Source organism: Corapipo altera, unplaced genomic scaffold, assembly GCF_003945725.1.
Source record: "Corapipo altera isolate COAL_440 unplaced genomic scaffold, ASM394572v1 50, whole genome shotgun sequence".
NCBI lineage: Eukaryota > Metazoa > Chordata > Aves > Passeriformes > Pipridae > Corapipo > Corapipo altera.
The window spans coordinates 12,714,474-12,727,336 of NW_020884889.1; the positions used below are offsets into that span (position 1 = coordinate 12,714,474).

At 37.9% G+C, this 12,863-nt stretch overlaps 1 protein-coding gene across 11 annotated transcripts in view; it reads left to right on the forward strand.

Moving 5' to 3' along the window:
• Positions 1-12,863, forward strand: part of TCF12 (transcription factor 12) — a 163,020-nt gene that overhangs the window by 104,201 nt on the left and 45,956 nt on the right. For all 11 annotated transcript variants that reach the window (XM_027644679.1, XM_027644682.1, XM_027644674.1 and 8 more), the window contains 2 exons: positions 3,275-3,410; positions 6,706-6,758. In XM_027644679.1, coding sequence (XP_027500480.1) covers positions 3,275-3,410; positions 6,706-6,758 — 189 coding nt within the window. The remainder of the gene's footprint in view (positions 1-3,274; positions 3,411-6,705; positions 6,759-12,863) is intronic.

Genomic DNA, 12,863 nt, shown 5'->3' on the forward strand with positions numbered 1-12,863 from the left:
CATATGTAAGTGATCTGCCTTGTGCAGGGACCTCGGGCACTTAGGCAGGAGAAGCCTGATGCTGATAATACAAAGCTTTTTTGCTATCCTCAGTGGTATTTTTGTATTCCTTTCTTTATCAGGTGCCCTTAGGAAAGGATCAGTCCTAATCAATATTGCTTCTGAATTGGTTCAAACGGGCAGAAAAATCAATGAGCTGAACTAATGACATCTATTTTTGTATTGTTTTGGAAGACTGAGGAACAATTATAAAATTTTAAACAGATGCTTCATTTGATTGTATAAATGGTAGAAGAGCGTTGTAGTTTTGTGTTGTTTGGGTTTTTTTAATTTTTTTTTTTTTAATAAAACGTTCTTACCCAAACACAGTATAGATCAGAAAACTTCTTTAGAGTCTGTTGCACATCTTGAGATTTACTGGGTATGTATTATATTACTTATACATCAAGTTTATGGTGTTGTAGTAGCCAGCCTGCTTTGAAATCCAGGGCCCAGTGAAAAATGTCATGAACTGGAATGCTTAGGACAAGGGCAAGAGTGGCAAATGTCATGGAGTAAAGGTTGGAGTTCAAGTCTAGAAAAGACATAGATCCTTGCCTTTTGGAATGACCTTGTGGAAATGAATTTAAAAGTTTCTGCTGATGGGTTTGTTGGATTTTTGGTTGATTGGTTCTTTTTTTTTTTTTTTTTGTAATCTCTCCCCCCCTCTCCTAATGAGTAGGGGAACAGAGGAGCTAAGAACCCTCACATCCCTTTTTTCAGAGGCAGCTGTATGGATCCCACTGTGCTTCCAAAATCCCTGCCAAGGATCAGGAGGAGGTGCTGGGGGGTAGCAGGGAGGGTTATCTTTAAATGTGAATGGGACATAGCTCCTGATGGTGTTTGCCAGCAGCTCTAAGCGAGCGGGGCAGGACCATCCTACTCCAGAGGTCTGTGCCAGCCCCAGCGCTGCTGGGACCTGTGACTGGGACCTGGCATCAGCTACTTGGAGTGACAACTATCACAATACTGCCTCCCTGACCCACAGGCTGTGTAAGGAAACTTTCCTTCAGTCCTAGTGTTCTTGGTCAAGAATGTCAGGTCTTGAGCTGAGTGCAGAACTGGTGTCACTTCTTTTGGACAGTGTTGGTTTGGAGGAGCTGCTCTTCACAAAACATTGCCCGGGTTTCCTGCACAGTGTTCACCACTAGGACTGTAATAAATGTTTAGAATAATATCTTTGCTAAATTCAGATTTATACTGGGTAAGACAAATATTCTGATGTTCATGATGTTTTCTGCAAAACAATAAAATCTTAACTATTTGACAAAGGCAAAATTAGCAAATCTTGAAACAGACTGCAAGCAGATTTCCCCTTCCATGCATTGCTGTATACTTTTGTCACTCCCTATCAGAGTATCTCATTTCAGAATGAGTTTTACATTAACAATTCTGATTCAAAGGCTGGTTTATTGTAAGAATAACAGTGAAAAAATTGAGCTGAGAAAAAGCTATTTATTTGCTGTAACATTTTTAATGATTAACTTTGATCTTCAAACTTTTGTATGGAATAGTTAACACTTTTGGGCCCTCTTTTACTTTGTAGTGGGATGACTCTTTCACATCCCACTCTATTCAATTAGAATATAAGATTTCTCATGCTCAAATTAGTCATCAAACAAGTAAAAGACATTTCAGTAGTGATATGATGCAAAACCATTTATCTGGAAAAATGCTTATTTTATGTATGTATTTTGTAACTCTGTATGAACTCTGTATTTTTCTGTTAATCCCACTGCATTGCAAGGTAGAAGGGTTTTAGTACCTTACTGAGAACTGAGTTAGTCTCACCTCTCACAAGTCATCACACCCAAAGAGCCAGCTTGAAGGATAGAATGTAATCCAAAAAGTACATTTGTTTATGAATTAGGGAATTAAGCCTCAGAAGGAAAGGAGAACCAGGAGCAATGGCCTGTTCCAGTGGGCTGCTCTAGCCCTGGAAGGCAAACAGCACTGGAGCAGTTCCTGCCATAATCCAGCCCAAAGTGGATTTGTGTGACAGCCTTGGGAACCTGAGGGCTCATTGTTGGGAGTGGGGAGGAGGAATGTTGGCTTGGGAGCAGTGGGGCTGAAGGAGAAACTTCAACTAGGGTGGCTTTTGGTTAATAAAATAAAAGTTACTCCAGTCAAGAGTTTGTGTCTTAGCATCCCCTGACAATGAAATGTCAGTGCAGATGAGTAAGAAGAACATCCCTGTTGTCCTGCCATCCCACAGCCCTGCTTGGCCCCTTTGTGATGGGAACACTGCACTATGGAATGATCATGTATGAAGAAATCAAATCTCTTGCCCTCTGAAGGCTGCTGGATCCATGGTGATCCAACAGTCTGATTTGGCAAACATTAAAGGTGTGTGCAATGCTGAGTGGGTGCAGGTCCATGAGAAAACTGGATTCAACTGCCAGGGGTGAAGTGCAGTGAACACATTTTTGCCACCTGGTACAAATGTTTTTTATACAAACAGTTCTGTGGGTTTCACTCCAAGTCAGGATTTTCGGACTAAAACAATGCTCAGCGTAGCATCAACTGTGGAAAAACTGTGTTCTCCTAAATCACCAGCATTTGCTTCAGTTTCACAGAGGAAATCCAAATAATGTGAGGTTAAGCAATATATAGTGCCTTTTTAAGTGTTTAGAATGTTTTTGTATTTATTGCATGAAAAGGGAACAAAAGAGGTAGGGTTCAATTACATTGTTAGTTTCAAGTTTTTAAAATATCATAATTTTTCATGTTCTGTTCGTTAATCTACTCTTTTATCTCTTTTGTCTGCATTTGGTATTTTTTGGACTGTTCTATTCCACGTTTTTATGAATGTAATATAAGTCTGGATTTCTAAGTATGTGCTAAAACCTAATGTCACACTATAAACTCTTCGCAGTTTTTATCAATTATGTTTATATTGTGTAATAGAAGAGGTGTTACATTGCAAACTAAACAAAGTATTACGATTTTTGTTTAAAATTTAAATATGAATTGATTCTTTCAGATGTTTTCAACTGAAATGGTTATGGCTTTTTGGAGGCTCACAGCCAAACTTGCTCTTTCTTTCTGAATTACACTCTGAACACTCATTTAAAAAAGTCAACTTTTTTTTGAAGTTTAAAACCTTCACTGAAAGCCCAGTGAATTCCTATAAATGCCAAGAGCAGTATGTGTGGTTAATAGTTTGTTAGCCTGGTATGTCAACAGCTGAGTTGTTATAAAGCTTAATTCTACTTTTCTCTCTATATTTTTGTAGTCTAGTCTGCTTCGGTCCGACATGGGGCTTGGAAGTCCAGGTCAGCTGTCATCCTCTGGAAAACCTGGAACACCCTACTACCCGTTTTCTGGCACAAATCAGCGCAGAAGACCACTTCATGACTCCTCAGCTCTTGGTAGGTAATGCAGACAGGCTTTAAACTTTTGTTCATGATGCTTTTCTGCAGACTTCATTATTTTCTTTGACAGTTGATTTTATATACTGCAGATTGCTCTGGGTGGAGCAATTGAAATTACACCAAACTGCTCTATAAGAGAAAAACTGGAATTATCAACATTTTCTCTGAGACACTAGCTTGGATTCAACACTGGTCAGTATGGCTTACAAAACAAACAAGAAACTCTAATAAAACCCTTAATTGCAAAAGCAATAATGACAGATGGATAGGAGCTGATGACCAGCTGAGTGCCCTTAACCCGTGCCATCATTAACTCCTGGAAATGCCTGACCCTGAGGTCATTACCATTAGTTAGTAGGGGAAGGACACAAAGGGGAAACAATTATCCTTTTATATGCTAAAAGTAACTTTATTCAGGGCAATATATAGTTCATTGTAATTGGTTCAACATGCCTTTAAAGATCTTAGCAGTTGGAGACTAGTAGCTTATCCTAAAATCAAACTACCTTGCAAAATATGCAGGCAGGAACTTGCTTAAAAATTGTTATAATCCTATGACAGTTATTAGTATTTTATTCTGGGGATACTTAGAGGTGAATGGAATTTTCATACTTGGTCATAGACAGTGGTAATATTCTATAGCCCTCTAATTCTCTTGAATCAGAGAATCAAGAATGAGCCAGATGTTCTGTAGTTTCTGATGTCAGACTATTGTGAATAATTGGTGTGTAAATTAGAAAAAATATTTTTGGTAAAAAAAGAGAGACTGTAACCTTACATTCTAGTTTACCATATATTGTGGTTATATAGTTATGTATCTGGTTATATAGTTATATAACCTTGTATTCTAGTTGCCATATATTTCAGTCATAGTATGATAGGTCATTAGGATTTCTCTAGTTATATGTTTGAGTTTTTAATGCCCCTCATTCTGTATAGCACTTCTATTCCATAATAAAAATCTTGCTTGTTGGAACCATGTAACTCAAACCATACTTTACCCCAAATAAGATTTTAATCAAATGCAAATTGCTTCTCCAAAGTAACTTTAATATTAACTAGAATTGCAAAATTCTTGGGCGCTAAAATAGTCCTGAACATGCTTGAAATGGTTTGGTAAATCATAAATTATAAAAATATATCATGGAATCATCAAATCATTTATGTTGGAAAAGACCTCTAAGACCATTGAGTCCACTCATTGACCCAGCACTGCCCAGCCCACTATTAAACCATGTCCCCAGGTGCCACATCTACATGTCTTTTAAATCCCTCCAGGGATGGTGACTCCACCCCTTCCTGGACAGGCTGTTCCAGGGCCTGACAACCCTTTCAATGAAGAAATTTTTCCTAACACTGAATCTAAACCTTCCTTGGGAAAGGCAACTTGAGGCCATTTCCTCTTCTCCCATTATATATGTGTATATATGTATTTTAAAATACCATCTCTGTGTAACCTTTTAGCTTGCTGTCAAGTCAACCATCATTTAACTCAGGGTTGTCTGTCTTTATGAATATGGTTGTAAGGATTCATGTTGCTCAGAGTATGAGAACAAACACAGCAGTTCTTCACATCTGTCTTAGGAAAGTTCAGTGAAATGGTTTACTGCTTGAAAGGGTGTTTGAACTTGAATAGAAAAGAGCTGCATTTTAACATGATGATGATGATGATGATGTTTTAGCCCATGTTGAATCAGTTTTGGTGAAAAACTACTGATTGTAGTGATCTGCTATGATTTTGAGTAACAGGGGTCTGTTAAACATGACTTTGGGTGTTGGGCAGAGAGTGCTCATGACATGTGCAGAAAGGTCATGGTGTGAAGGCAGTCCTGAAAAATATAATCTGATTTCTGACATATACTTGGATATGTGACTCAGTTTTTTGTGCAAACTATATGGAGTTTGGTACTTGCAGATATTAAAGAAAATGAAGTACGGTGTTTTCAGAGTAGTATTATTGAGTTTCTTCTTCAAAAGAGAAACTCAAGGGGTATAAACCTGTTCAAACTGGTAACAGTGTGATATTCCTCCTTCTGTCATGGTTGAATCTGGGGATTGTAACCTGGGATATGGCTGGTGGTGGTTACAAATTTTTGGAAATGTTTTTCCAGGAATGTCAGGAGGAGGAAGCACACTTTTATCTCAGGTCTTTTTTTCCAATGGCTTCAGAAAGTACGTGTGATTTTTTTTTATTTTTAATGGACTAGTTAAATTTTACAAACCTGCTGCCTGAGAATTTAAAACAAAATCAAATTATGGCCATTTTATCCCCGAGAAGGAGTTGTCTGACAGGATTATAACAAGCTCTCATTAAATTCCACACTAAATTGCATTGAAACCAACCAGTGTTCTCTCCAGGTGACACTTTTTCAATGCAGTGGAAATATCTCTTCCAGAAGTCCTTTTCTTTTCGAGGGAAAGGATCAAAGTAAAGATATCCAGCAGATATTTCACCTTATCTCACCTTTATATTGTCATATGTTCTGGATGAAACTAGAAAAATAGGAATTTTGTATTTTAATTGAAGACTCAATCGGTCAACTGTAGAACTGGAAATCTTGCCAGATACTCGTCTTCAAAACATCAGTTAATTTGCAGGCCTACTTTTCAGATTGATTTTATTAGCAGCTGATTAAGCTGGTTCAGGTTCTTGATTTAGGCAGTGAAATTGCTGGGTGTGAGGACCCACCCTTGAGGGGAAGGGTCATCACACTGGGTACTTTTGTGGGGTTACAACAGCTATTGGGAGAAGGAAGCAGCTATTTGAGTTGTATTGCCTTTACTACTTAAAGAAAATAATGAGGTCATTAGAGTGGCTGATTATTTACAACCTTGGTATAGTCTAAAAGCTATAAAATTTACATCATGTTAGTATTTTTAGTTTGTCATACTTTAATGTGTGAAATTCCTTTTTGATAGTTCTGTCTTTACTATGAAGTGCAGAAAAGAAAGCATTTCTCTTGCTAGTCAGGCTCATTTTCCTCTCTGTGTATCTGAAAACCATATTTTGTTTCATAGCAAGTGTATGAGGTGATCAGTGTAGGTGTACTTAGGAATAACTGCTTTCCTTATGGAAAGAATTGAAAGTAAAGCTTTATTTTAGAGAAGAACATGGGTATGTTGTATTATATTTGTATTGATGTGAAAGACAAATCTCATTGACAGAGAAGAAAAAAAATATGAAATTGGAAAATAAATTCGTCATGGAAAGAAAAAACTGTACAGTGTGGCTGTTTATTCTTTTTCACCTGTAATGTAGATACCTGATGAAACCTTATTTTTCTGCGTACAGATCCTCTACAGACAAAGAAAGTAAGAAAGGTGCCCCCTGGTTTGCCTTCTTCTGTAAGTACTACTTTTTTTACTTATAGTAAAAAAATCGGGCTCAGATTGTGCTCTCTTTACCTGCCATACAAACAAATGCCTTAACTTCAGCTCTGGGAAGGCTGTGTGCTGGACACGAACAGCTAGGCTGGGTAATTGGGAGTGGTTCTGCAGGACTAAATACACATTCGATGTGGAATTTTTAGATTTCATAGCAGTGATTTGTAACTCGCTCATATGCTCCTACCCACTTGTCCCTGTCATTTGAATTCCTCTCTTGGGAAGAGAGCTGGGCCAGGAGCTGTCAAAGAAGATCTCCTGTACAGGTCTTTTGATGTTTAATTAGTCATTATGTTGCTGAACAGGAGGACAGACAGAGATTAATAGCTGAGAATCTTAGAAATTTACATTTGTAATAATCCCAGTGGAGCTGAAGACATTAAGATTCGGAGGACATGTACAGCTCAGCTTGCCTCAGTAGGACTGAGGTTATTAATATGCATAAATCACCGAGTCAGATGTTCATTGTGAAGCCCTGGTGGATTTTAAAGCCTTCATTAAGCCTTTCCTAACTTCAGCCTAGCATCAGGAAAGCTTTCAAGCAACTAGTTTGTTGATCCCTCTTTGCTTGAAAATTTATCCTTCGAGAATAAAGGGCTTTGATAAAAAAGGTTGGAAGGGTTTTGGTGGAAAAAATCATTAATGGCTGTGATAATCTAATGCTATAGGGGTGTTTTGTGGTATTAAATATGCTTTATTCTTAAAAGGAAGAAAATTGTTTATAAATGAATCTGCATTTAAAAATCCACGTGAAGTGAAAAATCCCCAGTGAAGTGAAGGACAGAATTATTTTTTTCCCCTGCTCAGAACAAACAGGAGGGGAGGGGGAAGCTCCTCTGCCTTGCGGGATACATCTCTTTGTTGTGTAAATGGATGTTGGGCTTTTATTTGGCAGTACTTAACACATGGGCGCAGGTGCACTTGGATGAGTCATAACTCAAAGCCGGATAGGCTGAATAGAACACACTGCACAGGCAACCGTAATATAGTGGGAGCAAAATGGGGCTGATCTTTTTATTTCGTGTGGAGCCTGAAGTACGGATGGTGTCTCCTAGTCCTTGCATCTCCCCTGTTCTCTCCTCCCTCTCTTTCCCTTCTCCCTCCCCCTGCTCACAATGATACAGACAGAAAGTGGGATCTGAAATCCTATATTAACCGTACTTCCAGATGGAGCTGAGATAGTATAGATAGCCTGGGGCAGCTGTGCTCTGAACCTGCAGCCTACCTGGAAGCCAGGATTGCAGCTGCAGGCACTCTTAAAAGCTTTTGCTTGCATAAGCACTTGGGCCCCACTAGAGGCTGAATAGCTGCTTGATAAACAAAATGAACACAATGCCTCAAATCATTATTCCCGAGGCCAGGAATATTCTTCTTTTCCCCCCCTTCCTTTTTTTTTTTTTTTTTTTCCCCTTCAGCAGCAGCTAAAAATAGTTTGGCAATTTACATTTTAACAGTTGCGTGTTATGTAGGGTGGCTTTACAGTCTAGCAGATGATTTCTGCTAGATTAACAAAAATGTATTTAAAATGTCAGAGAAGCTAAAACACATAGCAGTGCAATTTTCATGTAATTTATTACTGTAATTCTAGGCAGTAATAAAGCTTACACTACATGTTTAATATTTAGTAGCATCACCCAGGTAAAGAGATCATTTTGGGGAATGAAAGATTTCTCTCATTCCTCCTACAAGGTTTTAATTTTAACAAACAGTATTTTTCAAGTGGTTTTCATTTATTTCTTCTGTAAGAGTGGAGACAATAAAATGCGGAGAGATTTTATTTGTATTAACATTGTACCAATCTGTGCAATTAAGTGCAGTTACTGTGAATAATCAATGATTGTGATGCTGCAGGTTTTAAGCACCGTTTCTCTGTGTTTCACTGCTGAATAGAGCCTTGCAGTGAAATGACATGTTACACTTCCCCCCCCCCAAAAAAAAAAAAAAAGAAAAATGAGATACTACATGTTTGGAAGATGGCACAAAACTAAATTTCACTGAGCACATAAGAAATTTAAATTGAGTAGATAATTACGTAAGTGTAGTCTTTATTTTAAATATATGTTGGTAGGAAATAGGAATGTATTGTGGGAAAGACAGAAGTTGCTTTAGCTAATAGATAGTGCACAGTAGTTTAATTATAATATGAAAAGTCAAAGGAAAGATGTTAATTTTATTATACAAATCTGTATTTTTTAATTTTTTGGTTTCTGAAATACTGGTTTCTGCAGTGTGTTTGTTAGTATAGGGCTGCCATGTCAACGGATACTCAGCAGTAATTTAATTTCCTAGATAACGGTAATTTAATACAATCTTTTAAGAAATAATGATTTTTAAAAAACCAAACAACCCTTCCTCTAGTTTGTTCCTTTTTTTCTCTTGATTCTGTATAGTGCTTTCTGAAATTACTTGTTTTGAAGTTTATCTTCTTTCATGTGTTCTTATCAGGGCCCAAAGTAAAAACAGAGAAAAGTGCTGGTGAATTGTTTAGATACTTTCTGGAATGCAACTCATTCTAAACTTGTCCTTTTACTGTAAAAATTAAGTGTACCAGGCAAATACATTTTTAATTTTTTTGTGTTGTAAGTTGCTAAGTGGTGACTCACTGCCCAAAACATTTTGAATGTTGACATGCAAGCATTTTTGTTGAACTACAACTACTAAATTTAAAGCCTTGAGGGGAGGATAGAAACTAAAAAATCAGTGGTTTATTTTTTTTTTCAAGCCAGGTCTGAGAGAAAAGCAAGATTATGATATGCTGTTTATATTATAGCAGGGAGGAGATGCTGTTCAGTGAGTTACATGGTCTTCAGAGATTCAAAACTGTTATATTTCTGAGAATTTTTCTGATTGTAGGAGTTACCTGAACTAAGCCAGACACCAAAAACATCGTGTGACTTGAAACCAGTTGTAACTGGGGCTGAGTCAGGAAGAGCAGAGTGTCAGGGGTTCTGAAGAGCTGCTCTGTCTGCAGACAAGGCTCACTCAATGCCCAGGGGTTGCCATCCAAAAATGGATGGACTGTGAGCAGAAATGTACTGTTTACATGTGGAGTCAGAAAATATTTCAAACTAATATTTATTATTAGTACCATAATCAGTGGCTCTCACGAGGTCATCGTTAAAAAAAAAATAGTGTGAATATCTATCATCATTCTTTTGCTATTTAATTAGTCTCATATCAGAGAAATAACCTAAAATACATCATATCTGCTGATTTTTGTTAGAGAAGATGAGCTGTGACACACAAGCACAAATGTCTGCTTATTTTCCATGTTGTGCCATTTCTAATAAATATTTCAAGTATTTTAGACTTTCCATAGTACCTGAGATGATCAGTTAATATTAACCTTTAGATTGCACTTATTTAATAAGAGATTGCCAAAGTAATATTTTCTGATACCAGTGATCTCTTTCTAAAGTCAAACTCATTATATTTTATATTTTTCAATGCATTTAAGACAATTTGTAGTTCGATTATAGGAGTTCCTCATATATCACCCTCTACAGTATGTGTATAGTTCATGGGTGCTAATTTATTGCAATAATTATTTACAATGCAAAGATACAGAAAACTTGCTTTGCACGCATGGAACTACCTCCCACTTAAGGCACTTTTCTTTTTAGTTTCCTGCTAGTTTTTTAAGACTGAGCTTTTAGAGATATTTCAAGACATGTCACATGAAGATACCAATGGTACCAGAAGAAAAATAATAGATGTTACTCCCTTCTGTGCTCTCTCCTTTCTCTACTCCTCCCAAAGGGTAAAAGGAGATTATTTGAAATGGTGGAGTGGGAAGTATCTTCTTAATTATCATGTGGAACACAGTTTTTGAGAGATCAATGCTTAGATTGTATTCAAAATAATATAACATTCACTAACAGAGTGGATTTTCTTTAGAGAGTCATTCTCAATATTAGCAATTCCAATGTGTATTGAAATGACCTGCTTTAAAGCAACATCGTTGGAATACTTTTATGAAATCTGTGGCTCTGACTAAAAACTTTGGAGCATCCTGGGTAGATACTTAGTGTGATGTTGAACTGACTGTGATGTTGTGCTTAACCGACTTGCTAGTGAGACTTTTTTGGTAAGATCTTTTCCCACTGTCCACAAATGGTGCCCAAATGTAAAAAGCAGCATTTAGTCTGCTCAGATCTGTTCTGAATTGCCTTGTGCAGTCAAGTGATACATTCAACTGTCACTTGTCTTTAGTATCTAAAGCTCTCAAAGACAGCAGTAACTTGCCTGACCCTTGCCTCTGATGCTGTGCTGTGTGTTAGAAGGCAATTTTAAATAACAAAAGTGAGTAAATAAATCCTTATGGATAATGCAACACAGAACTCGCAATTTTTTCCTCATGACTCAGTCTTCCATCTCTCCTCTATGCTTGTTCTTTGGTCACTTGATTGAAGGGTTAAGGTTTTTAGGGGCTTGCTCTATATTGCTTTTTAAGGGCCATGTTCATCTATGAGCCTGAAAAAAATGCAAACATGTAAAACATCCAACCCCTAAATTATGTTACAAACTAAGTTAAAGTGTTTGAGATTTTATGTTTATTAAGAAAAAGATCTGGTTTTCTGGTTAGGTTATTATAGGGGTTTTTTTTCAACATGGCCTTTATTTGAAATCTATCTGAAAACCGCAGTAGCCTCAGATTATAGCATCCCACCTGCTTTCTGCTACATGAGAACATTTAGCTGTCATTAAACAACTAAGCAGTTCATTGCAAAGTCCTGCTGTGAGAGTTCAGATCGAGTTCTCACTGAATTAGGGTGAAGGTGCTTGAGTAACCCTCTCTTTACAGCTTCCTTAAAAATTGCAATCAGATCATTTTTCCAAACTGTCCTGTCATCTGACTGTGGTGAACTATTTTGAGGTTGCTTGATTGAGAGATCTTCTCAGTGAAAATCCTACATATACATACATATATGAGGGATATATAGTGATGTCAACTTATTTCTCTGTTTGGATTTACTGGAGATACTTTTTTTTTTTTAAGTTTTCGCAACATATCAAAATGAGTGCATTTGATGCTCTTAGAGTGTAGATTTGCATAGAAGAACCTTAAATTTGTGCATAGTTAGAAAAAGTTACCTAAAAAAACCCATGACTGAATTGCAGCTCATATAGTTTAGGCAGAAGTTATATGGAATTTCTGCAACTTCTGCTTTACCTCAAAGATGAATGTGTGCATGGCCACAAATTAGTGTGGTGGTTTATAACAATAGATAAGGATACAAGCTTTTTCAAAAACTATTTCTTAATATCTTTTGCTTGATAATAGTTGTGGCTTTGGTGGGAAGACTTTCTAATCCCTGAAGTCAGCTAGGAAAGTAGTGAGGAACACTGTGTTGCTGGAGTTTTATGTGCTGTTGAAGTGAGTGGTTTCCCTTCGGTTGCTTGCTCAGCCCGAATTGGGGCAGGTGTCTTTGCCTGGGAGCTGGCCATCAGTCAGAAATGGGCAATACAAAACCAAAACAAATGCTTTTCCAGCAGAATAGCACTGAAATGAAAGCATTGCATGGTCTTTAAATGAAATTTCAGATGTAGGTATGTCTTTACACAACAAAGCAAAAAAAAAAAAAATGAATTAAATTGCCTCCTGTTTTAGTGCCACAGAGTTTCATGTGATGTCAGGACTTATAAAGAAAGCAAGTTGTTCTGTGTTGGGGAGGTAGTTATGAGATTTCATTCCGTTTGCAGGGCTGGCTAGGATTAATTGCTAGTGGGGTTTTTTTTCTGTAAGGTAACTGTAGGTTCCTGACTCTGGGCGACAGGGGTTGCCCGTTTGGCTTTGGGTAGCTCTGGGCTTCATTTGCAAAGCAGTTCTGCCAAGCAGCGAGCTGGAGCACAGCCGAGGGGGAGCGGTGCAAGGAGATAGAGCCGAGACACAGCTCCCTGCCCGCCTTTGGAGTCGCGATCCCGCCGAGCTGCTCCGGCACCGCGGTACCGAACACACCTGAGCTGCTCGGGCCCCAGTCACCGAACACAGCTGAGCTGCTCGGGCCCCAGTAACCGCACACCCCCGAGCTGCTCGGGCCCGAGTCACCGAACACCCCCGAGCTG